This window comes from Rattus rattus, chromosome 10, assembly GCF_011064425.1.
Source record: "Rattus rattus isolate New Zealand chromosome 10, Rrattus_CSIRO_v1, whole genome shotgun sequence".
NCBI classification, from domain to species: domain Eukaryota; kingdom Metazoa; phylum Chordata; class Mammalia; order Rodentia; family Muridae; genus Rattus; species Rattus rattus.
Genome location: NC_046163.1, coordinates 35117857 through 35134654, shown reverse-complemented (window position 1 = coordinate 35134654; position 16798 = coordinate 35117857). Strand labels below are relative to the sequence as shown.

Below are 16798 nucleotides of genomic sequence, written 5' to 3'. Positions count from 1 at the left end.
ATGGAGATTTGTAAGACTTGAACACACTGGAGGGACCAAGCCACAGTCATTTGTGACAGCCAGTAATCAAGGCAGAAGCAATTACTTAGCCCAGCAGGTCTCCCGGGGGACCAGCAGCCATATATCAGGTGGTGATGAGCCCAGGATTATCTGACCACCCAGAGCCCTTGAGTTCAGCTGTGCCCTGTGTCCAGCCTCTGGAGCCCAGTTTCCCGACATCTGTGGAAATCAGATCTTGGGATCTCCTGCCATGGGGGACTCTTTGGAACCAAACAGTTGCAAATCAGCTTGGGGGGCAGATGGCACTGGGCGGCAGAAACAAGGTCCCCAAGCACAGTGGATCTGGGTGACACAGGAGTGGCAGCTGTGAGCAGCATTAAGGCCAGCCGCAGTACGGGCAAGCCTTTTAATTCTCTCCTCCACTCTCATGCCTGCCCGTTTGGGTGGTAAGTCACAGTGCTTCGCCTCAAAGCCTCTTGTCATTCCTGCTGCCTGTCCCACAGGTTCCTGACAGACACTTCTGCGTTACCGATGCTATCAGACCTCCCTCAACCCATTTATCGATTCCTGCCGGGGGCCCCTCTCTGATCAACTAACTCCCACCACCTCCTGGTCCCACAATCTGTCGTCCATTCATCCTCTGCCGAGTCTCTAGCCAAGGTCACTCCTTGGTTGTCAGAGTCAGTGTCTGATTTGTGACTCCGTTCCCGGAGAACGGTCTATGTCCCTAGAACCCCACTTTGAGAGGGAAAAAAACAGAAGAGGTTTGGAGTCTGTGGTCAGTGTTAGCAACGGGCAGAGCAAAACCAAACCAAACCAAAAAACCCTAAGGGACTAGGTGGCGCTCTGTCTCCAAGTCCCCTTTCCAAGGTAGTTTGGGACTCAGAGCTCATCAAGTAATCTCTAGCTGCATGGCTGCACGGGGTAAGCTCGGAGTGTAAGACTTCTTGTGTGCAGATGCATGGGGGCAAGAGCATGGTCCCCGGCCCAGAATCAAATATCCAAGGTGAATTTCCTCCCAGGTGGAGCAGGCCCCTTGGCAGAAGCTGAGTAATCCAGAGTAAAGAGGTTCTCTTAGGCCTAAAGGGTTACCATGCACCAAAGAGACTGTTCCAAGTCTATTCCCATCTATGAGACCTACCAGGCTGTTGAATGAGGTTTTAATGAGGTTATCCAAATGACATGCTTGGTGCCTTAGCAAACTGCAGGGGGCTGGGCACCCCACAGGCCAGGCACTGGCTCTGACAACACTGGTGTGACCTTGGCCAGAGATTCAGCAGTGGATGAAGGGGAGCCAGACTGTGGGACCAGGAATGCTGAGCTTGGAAATTTCACGAGACAATGGGAGTGAGGTGTCCAGGGAAGGGCTTGGCAGGAAGGGACATATGGGCTGGAGGAGGTGCAAGGGGAAGGCATGGCCTTCTGAAAGCTCTGGGGGTGCAGGTCCCCTCAGGGGGAGAGGGAACATGTGGCCTATGTATTCCTTGGTTTTCTCATTGCTGTCTGTGGTAGAAGACCTGAGAAGAGCAACTTGAGGAAGAAAGGGTTTGGCTCCCTGTCTAAGAATCCATCACAGCTGCACAGGCATGGTGGTAGGAGCGTGAGGCAAGATGGCTTACCCCGTGTCCCACTCAGGAAGCAGAGAGGAGTCAGTATTGGTGCTGAGCTCACTCACTCCAGTTTATTCAGCTGATGGAAGGGTGTGGCCGACATGCTGGGTGGGGGCTTCCTGCTCAATTAAACCTTCCTAAAAACATCCTCAGAGGGATGCCCAGAGTCACTTATGTGATAATTCTAAATCCGGTCAAGCTGACAATGGAAGTTAACTCCAGCCTCTTTCTTACTGGCTGAGCTGTGTAGTCTCAAGAGAGTCACTGCCTGTCTTTGGGCTCGAGTTTCCTTCTGTATGAGCTGAGGGGATTGGATTAGATTACTACTTCTTCTCATTCACCTCAGAATAACAGCAACAGCATTTCATACTCTTTGAAGTAATTTACAATATTACATTAATAGCCCAAATAATTGTCAGCCATGGTAGCACACGGCTTTAATCCCAGCATTTGGGAGGCAGAGGCAGGTAGATCTCTGTGAGTTCAAGGCCAGCCTGGTCTTCTACAGATTGAGCTCCAGGTCAGCCAGGGCTACACAGTGAGAAAAACATCAATAACAATAACAACCCAAATACAGAGCAGATCATGGGCTAAGTGGCTCTGCGGGTAAAGTGGACGGTTTGCAAGCGTGGGGACCCATGAAAAGCCAGGGCTAGCAGTGCACACCATAAACCCAGCACACCTATCGTGAAGTGGGACATCGGCCATTTCTGGCCAGCTAGCCTGGCCTCTGCAGCCAAAAAATAGAGTCCCTCCCTCACAGAGGGTGAAAAGCAAGGCCTAACGCTCGAGACTGCTCTCTGGCCTCCACACATATGCTATGGCCCCCAAACATGCGCTCCCATATACATACCACACACACACTGAATATACACTAAAACTGAGATCACAGTGGCACCATGGACATGTGACTGTGCGACTGCATGCTGTTAGCAGGGGCTCTGTCCCCATCCCAAAGGCTCTGCATGGGATCCCCTTTTATGTGTGGAACAGGCTGGCCACAGCCGGGCAGGGCTTTATGTGCCCGTGACATGGCTGTGGCCTTACAGTGGGCGGTGATATATGTTGGAAATATTGGTACATACAGTAACAGTAAATATCAGCAACTCACCTGTCAAGTGCGGTGATAGATAAAAGAAATACATGTAGGAAAATGTCAGCCGAGAAAAAAATATACAGCTGGCTATAAATCACCGGCGCGCAATTAAAGCATAAAATCAAGTTAGGCAGTATTTTGTTTCCTTGGGGTGGTGGACGGTGCATCATGGAGTGGCAGCTCCCACACACGGGAGGTTGAACTGGCCTGGCACCCACTGCCTGCCTCCCAGTGGCCAAGCAAGCAGGAGGAGCCTCAGGGAAGGGCTCTAGGGCTCAATCCGATCACCATGAGTCTCCGATTTGAGGTGGCGCCACCTTACCCATCTCTAATCTGTAATGGGCTCTTGTGTGGATGCTCTGGGAGTGGGCTCTCATGTGTTCTCGGAAGCCAGGCTCTGGACTAGGAAAGGGGACACATTCCTAGGGATAGGATGTTGGGGTCAGGGAGCAGATGAGAGCTGACCACTGGATTTGGCAGTGTGAGGCCGTCCATGACCCGTCAAGGGCAGGCCTGATTGTCTAGGTAGCACACTGAGTGGCTGGATTCGAGAGAAGCCTGGCCCAGGGATACTGGAATCATTGATCCTAGACCTCCTCAGAGGAGTTTGCTAAAGGAAGTAGAGAGCTGTGTAGAAGGTGGGGTGAGGTGTGGAGTTTGCTCTAGAGGGTCATAGGGAAATGGGTGGTAAATGACCAATGTAGGATCAAATATCAGAAGTAGTATCTGATTTTTGTGCTGAAGGGAAGGGTCAAGGAACCAGGTAGAGTGATGTGCAAGGCAGAGGGGACAGATTTTGGGAACTTAAGTAGCTCAGACCCACTGTAGGAAGCCAGGGAAGTCTCCTGATACCATGGTGAGTGGGAGGGTGGGTTGGCGTAACACATAGTAGATCTCTTTCTAGGGCTACTCTTTGGAAAATCAGAAACTGTCTATATTGATTGATTTCCGGGGGTCTGCTTGCGTGCATATTATTTATAGGAACCCTAAGCAGTGAGGTGGATACTTTTCCTCAACTCTCTTTTCCTTCAAGACACCTCTGCTTTAGGGGAGAGGGGATGGTGAAGGTAGAGAGAAGCCAGGAAAGCCAGTGGGTGTGAGGGAAGGATCAGTCAGATGGATGTGGAATCTTGGCTGGACAGAGATAAAACTCAGGCCACAGGGCCGGAGTGAGAGGCAGAGGCAGGGGCGGTGACAGCACAATGTCCTGGAGTCAGTGCTGGAGGGCACTCTGAGGAGGGTGGGCGTGGGGATGTCATCCCAAGGTGGGAAGACTGGAGTCAAGGATGAGACTATCAGAATGAGCAGCTGAGGAATGTGAGGGCTGTGAGCTTCTGGGAGAGATCAACTAACAAACAGGCAGCACGGGAGGCCTGCGTGGTGAGGCCACTAGAGGTGCTGGCAGGCATGATGCTGAGTTGGGGACTGTAGTCACCAAGGACTGAGTATGGGGTGCTGGGGTGAGAGTCAGTAGCATGGGGAAGACAAGAGAGTGGTGAGGTGAGGTTGTAAGGAACGGTGGCTTGTTTCGTCACAGAGTCTGCCGGGCACAGGAGCTTGGTGAATGGGGACAGTTCTTGCTGTTTCAGTGACTACAATTGTGTGGGTCTGGTCACATGACAGTATTTAAAACCATCAAATGGTGAGATGTGTGTAGGGTAGGGTTTTTGTGTTCTAGACGTTCTGTGTCTGCAGGGCCTTCCCACTGCTGTCTTTCCATAGGATCCAGACACTGTGACTATGTCCTTGCTCTGGTGAATACCCCAGCCCAGGCCCAGCAAGATCAGAAGGGTTGTCAGAGACAGGAGCTCAGACCAGGGGGAACAAAGATAGAAGGACTGGCCCTTCCTGGGGTCAGAGGAAGCGCTGAGAGATGGCTCTGATGTCTTTGGCACTCCCTTAGCCCTTGAGCTGTGTGGTGGGTGAACATACTTCAGAGTGAGGGCCACTACAATGGTCTCTGCCTTATGGGACTGGAGACCCTATGGTTCAGGTGCTAGGGACATGTGAGGGATGTGAGGCCTTGTATTCAAGCTTGATTTTAGTCAGGGGTGCTGTACCAGCTTTCTGTTGCTGAGTCGAATCCCTGAGAGAAGCAACTAGAGAGAGGAACGATTTGCTTTGGCTCTGCCTGGCAGGAGTTTCCTTCTCATTATGGTGGAGAAGGCTTGGTGGAGGAGCAGCTAGCCTTGTGTTGATGAGGGAGCAGAGAGATGGGGCACTCACCTGCGTGCCAGCATTTCTCCTCTTACTACACCCAGGGCCCCTAACCTATGGGATGGTGCCATCTCCACTGAGTCAGGTCTTCCCCCACTTAGTTCCCTCTGGAAACGCCCTCCCAGACACAGCAGAGTGGTCTGTACTAACCTCCCAGATGCCTCTCAATCAGCCAGGCTGATGAGCATCCTAAGCCACCCAGGCACCAGATCTGTGTTTGTCACCGTTGATGGTGGCTTGCTGTGTGCCACTTGTGCTGCTTAGGAGGGGCTGAGTTCAAATCTCTGTCCTCTCATTTGTTGGTGAGTTAGCATGGCACCTCTCTCTGCCCCAGTTTCTCATTGGTTACAAGGTGGTTCAGTGCCCACTTTTCAGCTGGGACACTCTGGGGACATCTGTGAGATGACTGGTGACAAACAGTTGTTCTTGTTTTAGTAAACTTCAGCCTGGGACTCTATGTCATGACCTCACTAGAAAAGCTTCTGAAGAGAGCTCTTGGGAGTCGTTCTTCCCTGGCTACTGGGGTACACCTTTCAGAAGTTCACCCATTCATTCATTCATTCATTCATTCATTCATTCATTCATTCATTCATTCACTTATTCATTCACTCACTCATTCACTCATTCATTCATTCACTCACTCACTAGCTCATTCACTCATTCATTTACTCATTCACTCATTCATCCATTCATTCACTCATTCACTCACTCACTCATTCATTCATTCACTCATTCACCCACTCATTCACTCACTCATTCACTCACTCATTCATATACTCATTCACTCACTCACTCATTCACTCACTTATTCATTCACTCACTCACTCACTTATTCATTCATTCACTCACTCATTTATTCACTCATTCACTCACTCATTCATTCACCCACTCACTCACACACTCACTCACTCATTCACTCACTTATTCATTCACTCACTCACTTATTCATTCATTCACTCACTCATTTATTCACTCATTCATTCACTCATTCATTCGCCCACTCACTCACTCATTCACTCACATTCATTCACTCACTCACTTATTCATTCATTCACTCACTCATTTATTCACTCACTCATTTATTCACTCATTCATTCACTCATTCATTCGCCCACTCACTCACTCATTCACTCACATTCATTCACTCACTCACTTATTCATTCATTCACTCACTCATTTATTCACTCATTCACTCACTCATTCATTCACTCACTCACTCACTCATTCACTCATTCTGTGGATCTGGTTGCTCCCCTCCTGCATGCTAAGTGAGGCTAGGAAGAGGGGCTGACCTAGCATCTTTCCTAGCATCCATTTCTCTCTTTGTGGCATGGTTTAACCCTAGTGTCTTGGGAATGCTAGGCATTCCTTCTCCCAGGCCACTGTCCCCAGCCCCTTCTGTGCATTTCTGTGCTTGGATACACTCTAGCTGCTGTCCCCTGCTGTCCCCTGAGCTTTAGCCAGGCACAGGTGGCAGGGATGGCTTTCTGAGAGTGAGCCCAGGGTGCAGGATTCGTGGAGTAGGCAGTGCCTGTATACAGTAAATACTTGGTTAGCACCAGGCTGGGTGTTGCCTGGGAAATCCCCTGGAAGCCAGCTCTTACCTCTGTAGCTCATGTCCACCTCTTCCCTCACCCAGCATCCTTCAAATCCAGTCAGACTATTGTTGGGACTATTGGCTCTCTGTCTAGCAGCCACGCTCAGAATTTTAGTTTTTTTTGGGCCCAGTTATTTTTACGTCTGTGTGTGTTTGTGTCTGTGAATGAGCCTGAGGAGGTGAGAGAGCTATTGGCTTCCTGAAGCTGGAGCTCTAGGCAGTTGTGAGCTTCCTGGTGGGTGCTGGGAATTGAACTCAGGTCCTCTGCAAGAACAATCTGTGCTCTGCACCGCTGAGACCTTTCTCCAGCCTAGGCCCAGGATTTTCTAACATGGCAGTGTGTTACAGTATTGCTGGTCACACAACGAATGTGTCGCCTGCCACAGCTTCTCCATCTGCGACTCTTCCTGGTCTGATATTGGACACTAGAGTCCATTGTTTCCATACGAACTGCCCCACCCCACTTATTCTGGGACAACTGGCTGTGACTGGAGTGCTCCTTGGGGCTGGGACAGGCCAGGGAGTTCCAGGTCCAAGGCAGTGCACAAAGTACCCCTGGGGAGGATCCCGGTGGCCATGCTTCAGGAGAAGAAGGTATGAGGGGAGCTTCCACATCTCACTGGTATAAATCCCACAATCAGAAAAACTGCTTCGGCGGCCGGAAAGCACGGTAGCTGCATTTGTTTTTCATTTTCCTTGAGCACTTGCACCCTCGAGCATGAATCACTGTCGGGAGGAGATTAAATTTGTCCCCGGTTATCTTTCACATCTCCGTTGCTCTGGTGTCAGTTGGCTTCTGGCTACTGAAAGCCCAGCGGCTTCTCAGAGGCCGGCAGAAGTGGCTTTCTTGTGAGACAGGCAGCTGCACAGCTCTGCTCTGCTCTGCTGTGCTGTCTCCCCTCAGCCCTCTCCTCCTCGGTATCCGTAGGTCTGGCTTTAGAGAGGTCTTTCCTGGAGAGAGGCTTCTGCCCCGGCATCTTGTGCAGCCGGTGTGGAGGGCACCCCTACCCCTTCTGGAGCTTCTTGGAAGGGTTGTGGCAAGCGCGTCAGAGGCGTTGTTCAGTGGTGGGGGTGGATGGCAAGTGTAGAACTGCTGAGAATATTTTCTAGTGACACAGACACAGGCTTCCGTCCTGTCTGCCTCCTGTCCCACTGTCCCACACAGAGGGACACACGGCCACGTGCACACGTAGGATGGAGCTGTCCTGACTGAGTTTCAACCAGGAGCAGCTGCAGCTTTGCGGCCTGTGGAAGAAGCCCGGGTATCATCCATGTTGTGGGGAGTTGAGGCTGGTGAACACCTAGCACTGTGCTCACGTTTAGCTCTCTGTGAACGTCCTCTGATTTTTTTTTTTTTAATTCATCAAATAGAAACTGCTCTTCTGGGTTCTGCATCCCTAAGAAAGTCTGACAAAGCCGGGCTCCTCTGAAGCCCAATTCTGACTAATTCGTGGGGCTCACAAGACCCCAAACTCCTGCTCTGTGAGGCTAGCGTTCTCTAGAGTCACATCTCAGCCTCTCACGCCCAGCCCTTTTGCTTGTACGGCTTCAGAAAAGCAGCCACACTACTGGCTGCTGGGGACTTCCTCTTGATATGGAAACCCCCACTTCTCTCTAGGACACCACGTCCAGGGAGGGGGCTGTGGAAACCACGGCTGTCTGTGCCTGTTGCAGGCCCCTGCAGCCCCCTCAGCAGGTATCACTACTGCATAAGCGACCCATCATTCTGCATTAATCTGGGATTCATCATGATAGCCATGACCATAATTAATTTATTTGGTATTAATGTGGATGAAATATGTACTGTCCTTTCAGGGGAAATCAGGCTGCCTATAAGCATTAGTTAAAAGGACCATTAAAATCAAACCTTCCCCAGATCCATTAGGCAAAGTCTCTCATCCTGAAGAAGATAAAGTTCTTCTGTGTGAAGTGTCATGAATAATTAGGTTGATTGCTGTTTTAAACTCTGCCCCAGCTTCCCGGCCCCTCCTGCCTCCCTCCCGCTTCCCTTCCAGACCAAGGAAGAATTACCTGTGGGCAAGCACCCCCTTGGCTGCCTCGATGCTAGCATTTCTCGCTGGCTTCTGTAGCCACTGCCATGTCTCTGTGTGTCTGGGATGCGGGGATGCACTTCAACCATCTCATTGGATGCTGCTTCCTGTGCAACCTTCTTTTCCCTTGCTAGCCCTGGTTAAGAAGGGCAGTGAATGGGTCAGTCATTTCCTGAGAGCTACTGGAAGCAGGCTTTTTCTAAGCAAGGTCTGCAGGTTCCTTTCTGGAGAACATAGTAAGGGTTTGGCAGTGTGGCTTCCTGGGCCAACCTAGGACCATGGCATCCCAGAGCATGGAGAAGGTTGGGCGTGTGTGTGTGTGTGTGTGTGTGTGTGTGTGTGTGTGTGTGTTTGGGGGATAAGCATTCAGAATGGGAGGAGACTTCAGGAGAGCCTCACCCTGCTGAATGTGTGAACACACACATATGCTGTCCCTCAGTCAGCTACACAGGGCTCCTCCTATGGGAAACCCTGCAGAAGGCTATGTATGCTAGACTGAGTGTCCCACAGCATACAGGGTTCCCTACCAGGCTGTTCTTTTAGGAAAAGAAACACCACAAAAGGGTGACTTCTTGCTCTGGAGGGCACTTAGAAACCCCTCCCACTGCCTCCATGCATGGAGGGTGTCCCTGTGGACCCTGGGATGTCAGCCTTGGGAAGGGAACTACTGACGACTCTGGCTCTGATACGCCTCCCTCCCCTTGTTTACTGTAACAGCCCCCGGGACACAAAGCAATGAAGCTAGTCGGTGGCCTAGAGTACCGGTGAGCTTTGGTGTTCCATGAACACCAGAGTGGTGGGGCAGGAGAGGGTGGCTGAGACCCCAATCCTGACCCCCTGTTTTTGCTTCTCTCCCTGCTGCCCTGACAGGCGCTTTGGCACAAAATGCACAGCGTGCCAGCAGGGCATCCCCCCGACCCAGGTGGTTCGCAAGGCTCAGGACTTCGTCTATCACCTGCACTGCTTTGCCTGCATCATCTGCAACCGGCAGCTGGCCACGGGGGACGAGTTCTACCTTATGGAGGACGGCCGGCTAGTGTGCAAGGAAGACTACGAGACAGCCAAGCAGAACGGTAAGCGGAGTGGCCCTGCTCACACGCGCTTTGCAGACTGTGAGCTATGCGCCCAGGTGCCTGCCTCTCTCCATCCTTCCTGTCCAGCCCTCTGCGCCTGCGGATACTCAGCCTAGTCCGAGAATTGTAACCAGAGCTCTACAGTGAGATTCCGTTCTGAGCAACCCCCAAACCCTCAGACCTTGCTGGCTTTGTGAAGCATTAATAAAGCTGTGGTTATTAGAGTTGCTAAGGTCCTTATGAAGTTGGGAGCTCAGTGGTCTCCTTGCCTGGAGCACAGCTGGGAGCTTGATTGATGGGGTGAGGGGTATATTTGGGGCACACACCTCCTTCACCATCTCATTCCTCACAGGACTTGCAGGGCTGTTTTCAGCTGTCTCTCCCCTCTCCTCAGACTGTGGGCTCAGGGGACTGACTCTTGAGTGCCCAGAGCCCCAGCCAATTATGTATTTCTTTCTAGCTCTTTCCTGGACTCAGTTACCCATGCTATCTGGGTCTGACTAATACATGGAGACATTAGGTTTTCGTGGTGGGGAGCAGGCTGAGGCAAATCTTCAGGGCCCGGTGTGACTCAGTGGGGCCAACCTTGGCTTTGGCTTGTGGCAAGATGGGGCAGGAGCCTTCTCTCTCTTGGGGACTCCTAGCTCTGGTCTCTCCTGGTGGCCAAGGACATTGGTCTTCTTCCCTCAGGGACCAGAGACCTCTCTAGATCCCGCCCAAACCTTACTGTGCTCAATCGCTCTGGTTCAAGGGTTCTGAACCTTCCCAATGCTGTGACCCCTTAATACCATTCCTCATGTTATGGTGACCCCAACCATAAAATTATTTTTGTTGCTACTTTGTAACTGTAATTTTGTCACTGTAAAATGACTCATACTATAGATCTCTGTGTTTTCCAGTTGTCTTAGGTGACTCCCAAAGGGGTCGAAACCCACAGGTTGACAACCACTTCTCTAGTTCCTTAAAGCTCCATGCTGTTGCTTGGAGGGTGTCACACCAGGGTGTCACAGAAGGGTGTCAACACAGAGATAGCAAGGCCATCAGAACTCTGTCACCTCTACCAGACCTTCATGAAAGCAATGACTGTCCTGGGCCTGTCCTGGCTCGAATTGTCAAGGACCTCATGTTGACCTGTGTGTTCTCCGCCCAGAACCTCTTGGTGCTGTGGGTGATTCCGGAGGGGAGGGAGTGTCAGGAGTGTCACCTGGGAGGCCAGAATGACATCACAGGTCTTGTCATCTTCTGGGAGGAGTTCGGGTGTCTCATTGCAGCCTTCTGTAGGACACGGGTCTTGGCACCCAAGGCTGTGTGGGCAGCTTACAGGCTTGGAGCTTCTCTGGCAAGTTGTATGACAGGCTGAGTCTCAGCCTTGCCACACTGGGGTGTTTCCTGGGACTGACAGGAAGTTGCTTATAAAGGGGAATACTAAACAAGAACAAGGACCTAGCAGAGAGAAATGTAGACAGGAAGTGAAGTACGCTAAAGGATTAAAAACAGCCTAAGGTCCTTGTTCCTGGTTCCCAGGTGTCCCTTGCTTCCAGCCGTCAGACAGGCTGGGGCCCTCCCTCCTACGCAGGAACCCTTGACATGGTAGGGGACGTTTGGCTCTTTTTAGCTGTCATTCCTTCTCGTTTCTCTAAACCTTCTTCGGGACTCATAATAACCTGCCTTGAGCTGAACAAAGGGTCTTATATCAGCGATTTGCATCGTGGTGGGAATGGCTTTGTTCATTCATCTCACCTCCTTTGATATTTACATTTTCAATACGACAACACTGCATTTTATGCCAAGGACAGGTTTCAGGAGACACTGCATAATTCAAAATGAACATATGTTAAGGCTAATTTTCCACGGGGATTAACGCTGTAAGTGTGTGTTGTGGGGAGGTATTCCGCAGTCTCACCAATCCATAACCAAACTGTATGTCGCCCTAATGCTACTTTCTATTTCCTCAGCATTATCTCCAGTACCTTGCTGAATGCTCTCTCCTAAATTAACAGCCCAGGGTGTCATGGTCTCGCTTGGCCTCCCTCATAGTGTTTTTATCACATTTAACTTCCGCACCAAAGTTATTGATTTTTGGGTACATTTTTCAGCATGAGCACTGCCACCACCACTTAATGAACACTTGGATGACATTGTTATAGGATATAAAAAAGATTTTAAATTATAATAACAGCGAATGTTATAATAACAGCATAATAGTTCCCATAATCACATGAAGAAAGTCCCGTGGACATGGGCAGTGGCTACTGTACCAAGGTGCCATGGTGAAGGGCACGGGCATGGGCTGCAAGGAAATGTTTTCTAGTTCACACGGCCAAGCTGCGCTGAAACTAAGTGAGTCTTAGGAACTGGGTCTCCTCCCCTGCCACAAGTATACACACATACCCTGACACACACACACACATACACACCCTGATACACACACACTGACACACATACCCTGACACTCTCTCTCTCTCTCTCTCACACACACACACACACACACATCCTGACATACACACATATACATACACACCCAGACATATACACACACACCCTGCCACCACACACACACATATGTCCTGCCATGTACACACACACACATCCTGACATACACACATATACACATATACATACACACCCAGACATATACACACACACCCTGCCACCACACACACACATGTCCTGCCATGTACACACACACACATCCTGATACACATACCCCCCCCCCCACACACACACTGTTTCTTTTGAAGAAGGGATTCTTGCTATGTTGTCCAGGCTGGGCCTCAAACGCTTGAGCTCAAGTGATCCTCCTGCCTCAGCCTCTAGAGTAGCTGGGACTATCTATATAGGCTTTCACTTTTTTTTTTTTTCAGCTTCATGATTTGAAAGTTTTTACATGAAGGCCATCTGCATATTTTGAAAGCACATACTTTGTTTATATAATTTAGATTTGCATCATTAAACAGTGTTATGTTGTGAGCTCACCAGGGTCAGTGTCCCTGGGTATGGGTACTTCCCCACGATGATGCCTACTCTTCCCTGGAGGTTGTCTGGAGGAAGGAAGTGGGGCAGAGGAGGCCTGGCTACTTCCACTCAGCTGATCCCATTAAGGTGGTTTCCACTACAGATGACTCGGAGGCTGGGGCGAAGCGGCCGCGGACCACCATCACGGCAAAGCAGCTGGAGACACTAAAGAATGCGTACAAGAACTCCCCAAAGCCTGCCCGGCATGTGAGGGAGCAGCTCTCCTCCGAGACAGGCCTGGACATGAGAGTGGTACAGGTGAGCCAGTCTGAACGCTTTGCCCCTGAGTGATCCAGGCCTGAGGCAGGTCTGTGGCTCCCGCCTGAGGGACAACTGGGACATGAGTGACACCTGGTGAGCGGTGGCGCTAGTGTACAGGGAGCTGAGTTCTGGGGTGTGGGGCTCAGGCGAGGGGACACGGGCACCCTGTACTTAGCTTTGGCCCATTTTCCAGGGGCTTTGGTACCGCCTGAGTGTTGTTCCTGTGGGTCTGGGTCTTTAGGTAACCCCTGAATGTTCTCCCTTCGCTTTGTGGCAGGTTTGGTTTCAGAACAGAAGGGCCAAGGAGAAAAGGCTGAAGAAGGACGCGGGGCGGCATCGCTGGGGGCAGTTCTACAAGAGTGTCAAGAGGAGCCGGGGAGGCAGCAAGCAGGAGAAGGAGAGCTCAGCAGAGGACTGTGGGGTTAGTGACAGTGAGCTGAGCTTCCGAGGTGAGCAGGGCTGGAGGGGTGAGGCTGAGGCCCTAGGTGAGACACTGGGGGACGCTAATCCTTGCCAGCAGGAGGGATCTTTCTGATGACAACCTCTTGGGCACAGGGTTTTCCTAGACTTTCACTAAAGGGTGGGAAGGGCGTTCGTGGCCCTTCCAGAGGGGGTGAGGAGTAGAGAGCAAGAGAACAGGTTGCTGAGATACAAAGGCTGGGGTCCCGGGGACCCAGCCTAGCCCTGTCCTGGCCCAGAGGCCCCTCCCACTTTCCTGTTGCCAGAGATGCCCTCAGCAGCCCACACAGTTGTGAGCAGATGGCCATGCCTTTGCCCCAGCCCTCCTGCACCTCTCCCCTTTGCAGGGACACTGAGCTCCTCCCACGGTCCCCTAGAGTAAGCCGGTCCTCCAATCCTGGTGGAAGGAGGACATGCTCAACAGGCCTTTTCCTGGGAAATCAATAATGTGAGTGCATGACGGGGAACTGGCTGCGGTTCTGAGACCCCTCCCCCCACCACTCACTCCATCTGTCCTCTGCACACCAGCTTTGCAGCATGCGCTACGTTCAAATCTGTGCATCAGCAAAACTGCAGATTACCGCATGAGTGGGTCCTCAGGTTGTTTACAAATAGCCACGACTGTTCTTGGTCCCCGAGCCAGCAAATACAGATTTATTTATTTATTTATTTATTTATTTATTTATTTATTTACTTTGGGTAGGGAGGGAAGAGTCCTATCCCGAGGGTCAGAGACCTGATGTCTAGGGTAGCTTTGCCAAAGCATCAGTTTCTCCGAAACGGCTTTACCTGGGGGATGTCGTCCTTACCCATCTCACAGAGTTGGCATCTGTGGACACACCCAGCTGTGGATGTGCTTGGGGAAAGATAAGCACACCTCTGTACATGAAGATAAATGGATGGCATGGCTGTTCCCATTGTAGCCTATCACAGGGACTGCAGGTACCAGGCGAAGGGCCAACTTAGTCATTTTACAGTGGAGGAGTCTAACCTTCGCCTTCCTGCTCCCTTTGAACGACACATGCTCCCTCTTTCTTAGTGTTTGGGAATCGGAGAGGCGAGGTTTTGAAGTCTAGTCACAGTGGCTGTTCGTGGCCTGGTAGACACGGGGAAGGAGAACACGGAGTACTTGCTTACCATAAGCACAAAGCTGTGACATCTCTGACCAGAGCCCAGGGCTCCACTGAGCCCAAATTCTTAGAACACAATGCTTAGGACCCAAGGAGGGCCAAGGAGATCTGTGCCATTCCCAGGCCTTTTGGCAAGATTGGGAAAACAGGTTAATCCCATCCGAGCTGCTCAAACCCATGCCTGGAACACAGAGGAACACTATCTCTCTCTCGTGGTTTGTTTCTCTTGGGCACGGGCAGGCCTCTGACAATAACGTGTTCTCTCTGGGAAATACTCAATCTTGTAATTCTTAAGACTAAACCTACTCACCTCTATTGGAGAGAGAAATTCCTTCAGAAAATTCCATTAGATCCCCTTAATGAAATTCTTCAAGAAACCAGAAGGTCCATTTACCTTAATCGAGTCTTTCTTATCCTCAGTAAGTAGGTTATGGGATATAGAAAGGCACCGGGTTTATGATATTGAACTCCGTTTTGGGGTGGATCAGGACTTTACCTACAGGTCTAAGAGTGGTCCTTAGCCACCTTTGTCAGATAGGCCTGTTTCTCAACCAGCCCAAACAAGTACTTTCCTTGGTTTGAAAACCTTCAGAGCGAACCAGATCAGCACGGTTTCCGTTTGTGAGGGAATGTGGTCCACCAACCCCTGGCAGGCATTCACTCTCCTCAGGGTGGCCAGAGGAGCTACTCTAGACCACCAAGCTCACCAGCCACTTCCAGCCCCTGGGGCCTGGGGACTTGGCTACAGGCCTTCCTTATTTTCCCTTTGGTTGGCTGCTGTCTGGGTGGCAGGCTGACGTGTTGGTGTCTGACCTGGGCTTGGCAGGGAGGCAGCTGCTGTCCCTGGGCATCCTTCCTGGTCATTGTGTTGCTGGTTGTGAAGAGCAGGGGCCACAAGAGTCCTGGGCACTGACGATCAATCTCCGTTCTTTTGTCCACAGAAGATCAAATACTCTCAGAGCTTGGCCACACCAATAGGATTTATGGCAACGTGGGGGACGTTACAGGCGGACAGTTAATGAATGGGAGCTTCTCCATGGATGGGACAGGACAATCCTATCAGGACTTGAGGGATGGGAGCCCCTATGGAATCCCCCAGTCTCCATCCTCCATATCGTCCTTGCCATCCCATGCTCCTTTGCTCAGTGGGCTGGATTACACAGTGGACAGTAATCTGGGCGTCATTGCCCATGCAGGGCAGGGAGTAAGCCAGACACTGAGAGCCATGGCTGGGGGGCCCACCTCTGACCTCTCGACAGGAAGCAGTGTAGGCTACCCTGATTTTCCAACTAGCCCAGCCTCCTGGCTTGATGAAATGGACCATCCTCCTTTTTAGACCTTCCTTGCCACCTTACTTGTCCTGGCGGGAGAGAATGTCTTCAAGGATCAAAAGTCCGCCAATGTGAATTTCCATTATTTTCAATGGAAGGCCTCGGCCGATTCCTAGGAGGTGGAGACCACACTAGGATGCTGCTTTCTTGGGAAGAGATGGGAGAGCGGCCTCATCTCAACCACAGCACAGGGGTGGACAGCCTAGGACTCCGAGGATGCTGGCTTGTTGGCTCTCTCCCCTCCCACCCTGCTTACAGGCTTTGGCTGCTCAGCGCTTGGACAGCACCAGGTGACCGTGACAGGGCCACCTTGGCCTTGGGGAACTCTGCTCCAGCTGGTACATCTCTCACTTTGCCTCCCTAATCACCCCTCTCACCAGAACCAGGATTCCTGAGGGAGAGGCACCATGGTCCCCTGGGAATAATAAAATGGTTTCTGGACCTCCTTGATTACACCTTAATTTTCAAAATAAAGTCAGTTATTAAAGGCTAGTAAAAACACGACGGCCAGTTTGATATTTAAAAAAAAAATGACCCCATCCCATTCTGTTTGCTGCTGTGAAAATAATGACTCTTTCCCTACCTGCAAGCGTAACCCAGAGTCAGTCTGGGTTTAAAAAAACATCCTGTCTATATTGTTGAACCCCTGATGGCAAGAAATGGCTTCCACTGCAAGTGACTCTCACGGAGCCGAGTGACTCTGGATCTTCCCACAGAGTCTGATGAGTCCCCTTGGTGCACAGTGCCTTTTAATTTGCTCCCCTAGACAGGCTGAGGGCCACGAAATGATCAATGCTAACCCACACAGACCAGAATGACAATCAGAGAAGACATTTATAGACACGCTTGGATCCCCAACACGAGGTCTGTTTAGCCACACTCGGATGTTAAGTCTTCCCCCACCTCCTGGTTTTGTGATAGGGCAGAAGGAAGCCGGGAGTGTCCACAGTACTCTGGG

At 51.0% G+C, this 16798-nt stretch overlaps 1 protein-coding gene across 1 annotated transcript in view; it reads left to right on the top strand.

Annotated features, from left to right (window-relative positions):
• Nucleotides 1–16338, top strand: part of Lhx4 (LIM homeobox 4) — a 39646-nt gene extending 23308 nt beyond the window's left edge. The window contains exons 3-6 of the mRNA XM_032915652.1: nt 9442–9644; nt 12763–12917; nt 13198–13369; nt 15451–16338. Of these exons, the coding sequence (XP_032771543.1) occupies nt 9442–9644; nt 12763–12917; nt 13198–13369; nt 15451–15845 (925 nt within the window). The 3' untranslated portion in view covers nt 15846–16338. The remainder of the gene's footprint in view (nt 1–9441; nt 9645–12762; nt 12918–13197; nt 13370–15450) is intronic.
• The last annotated feature ends 460 nt before the right edge of the window (nt 16339–16798 follow it).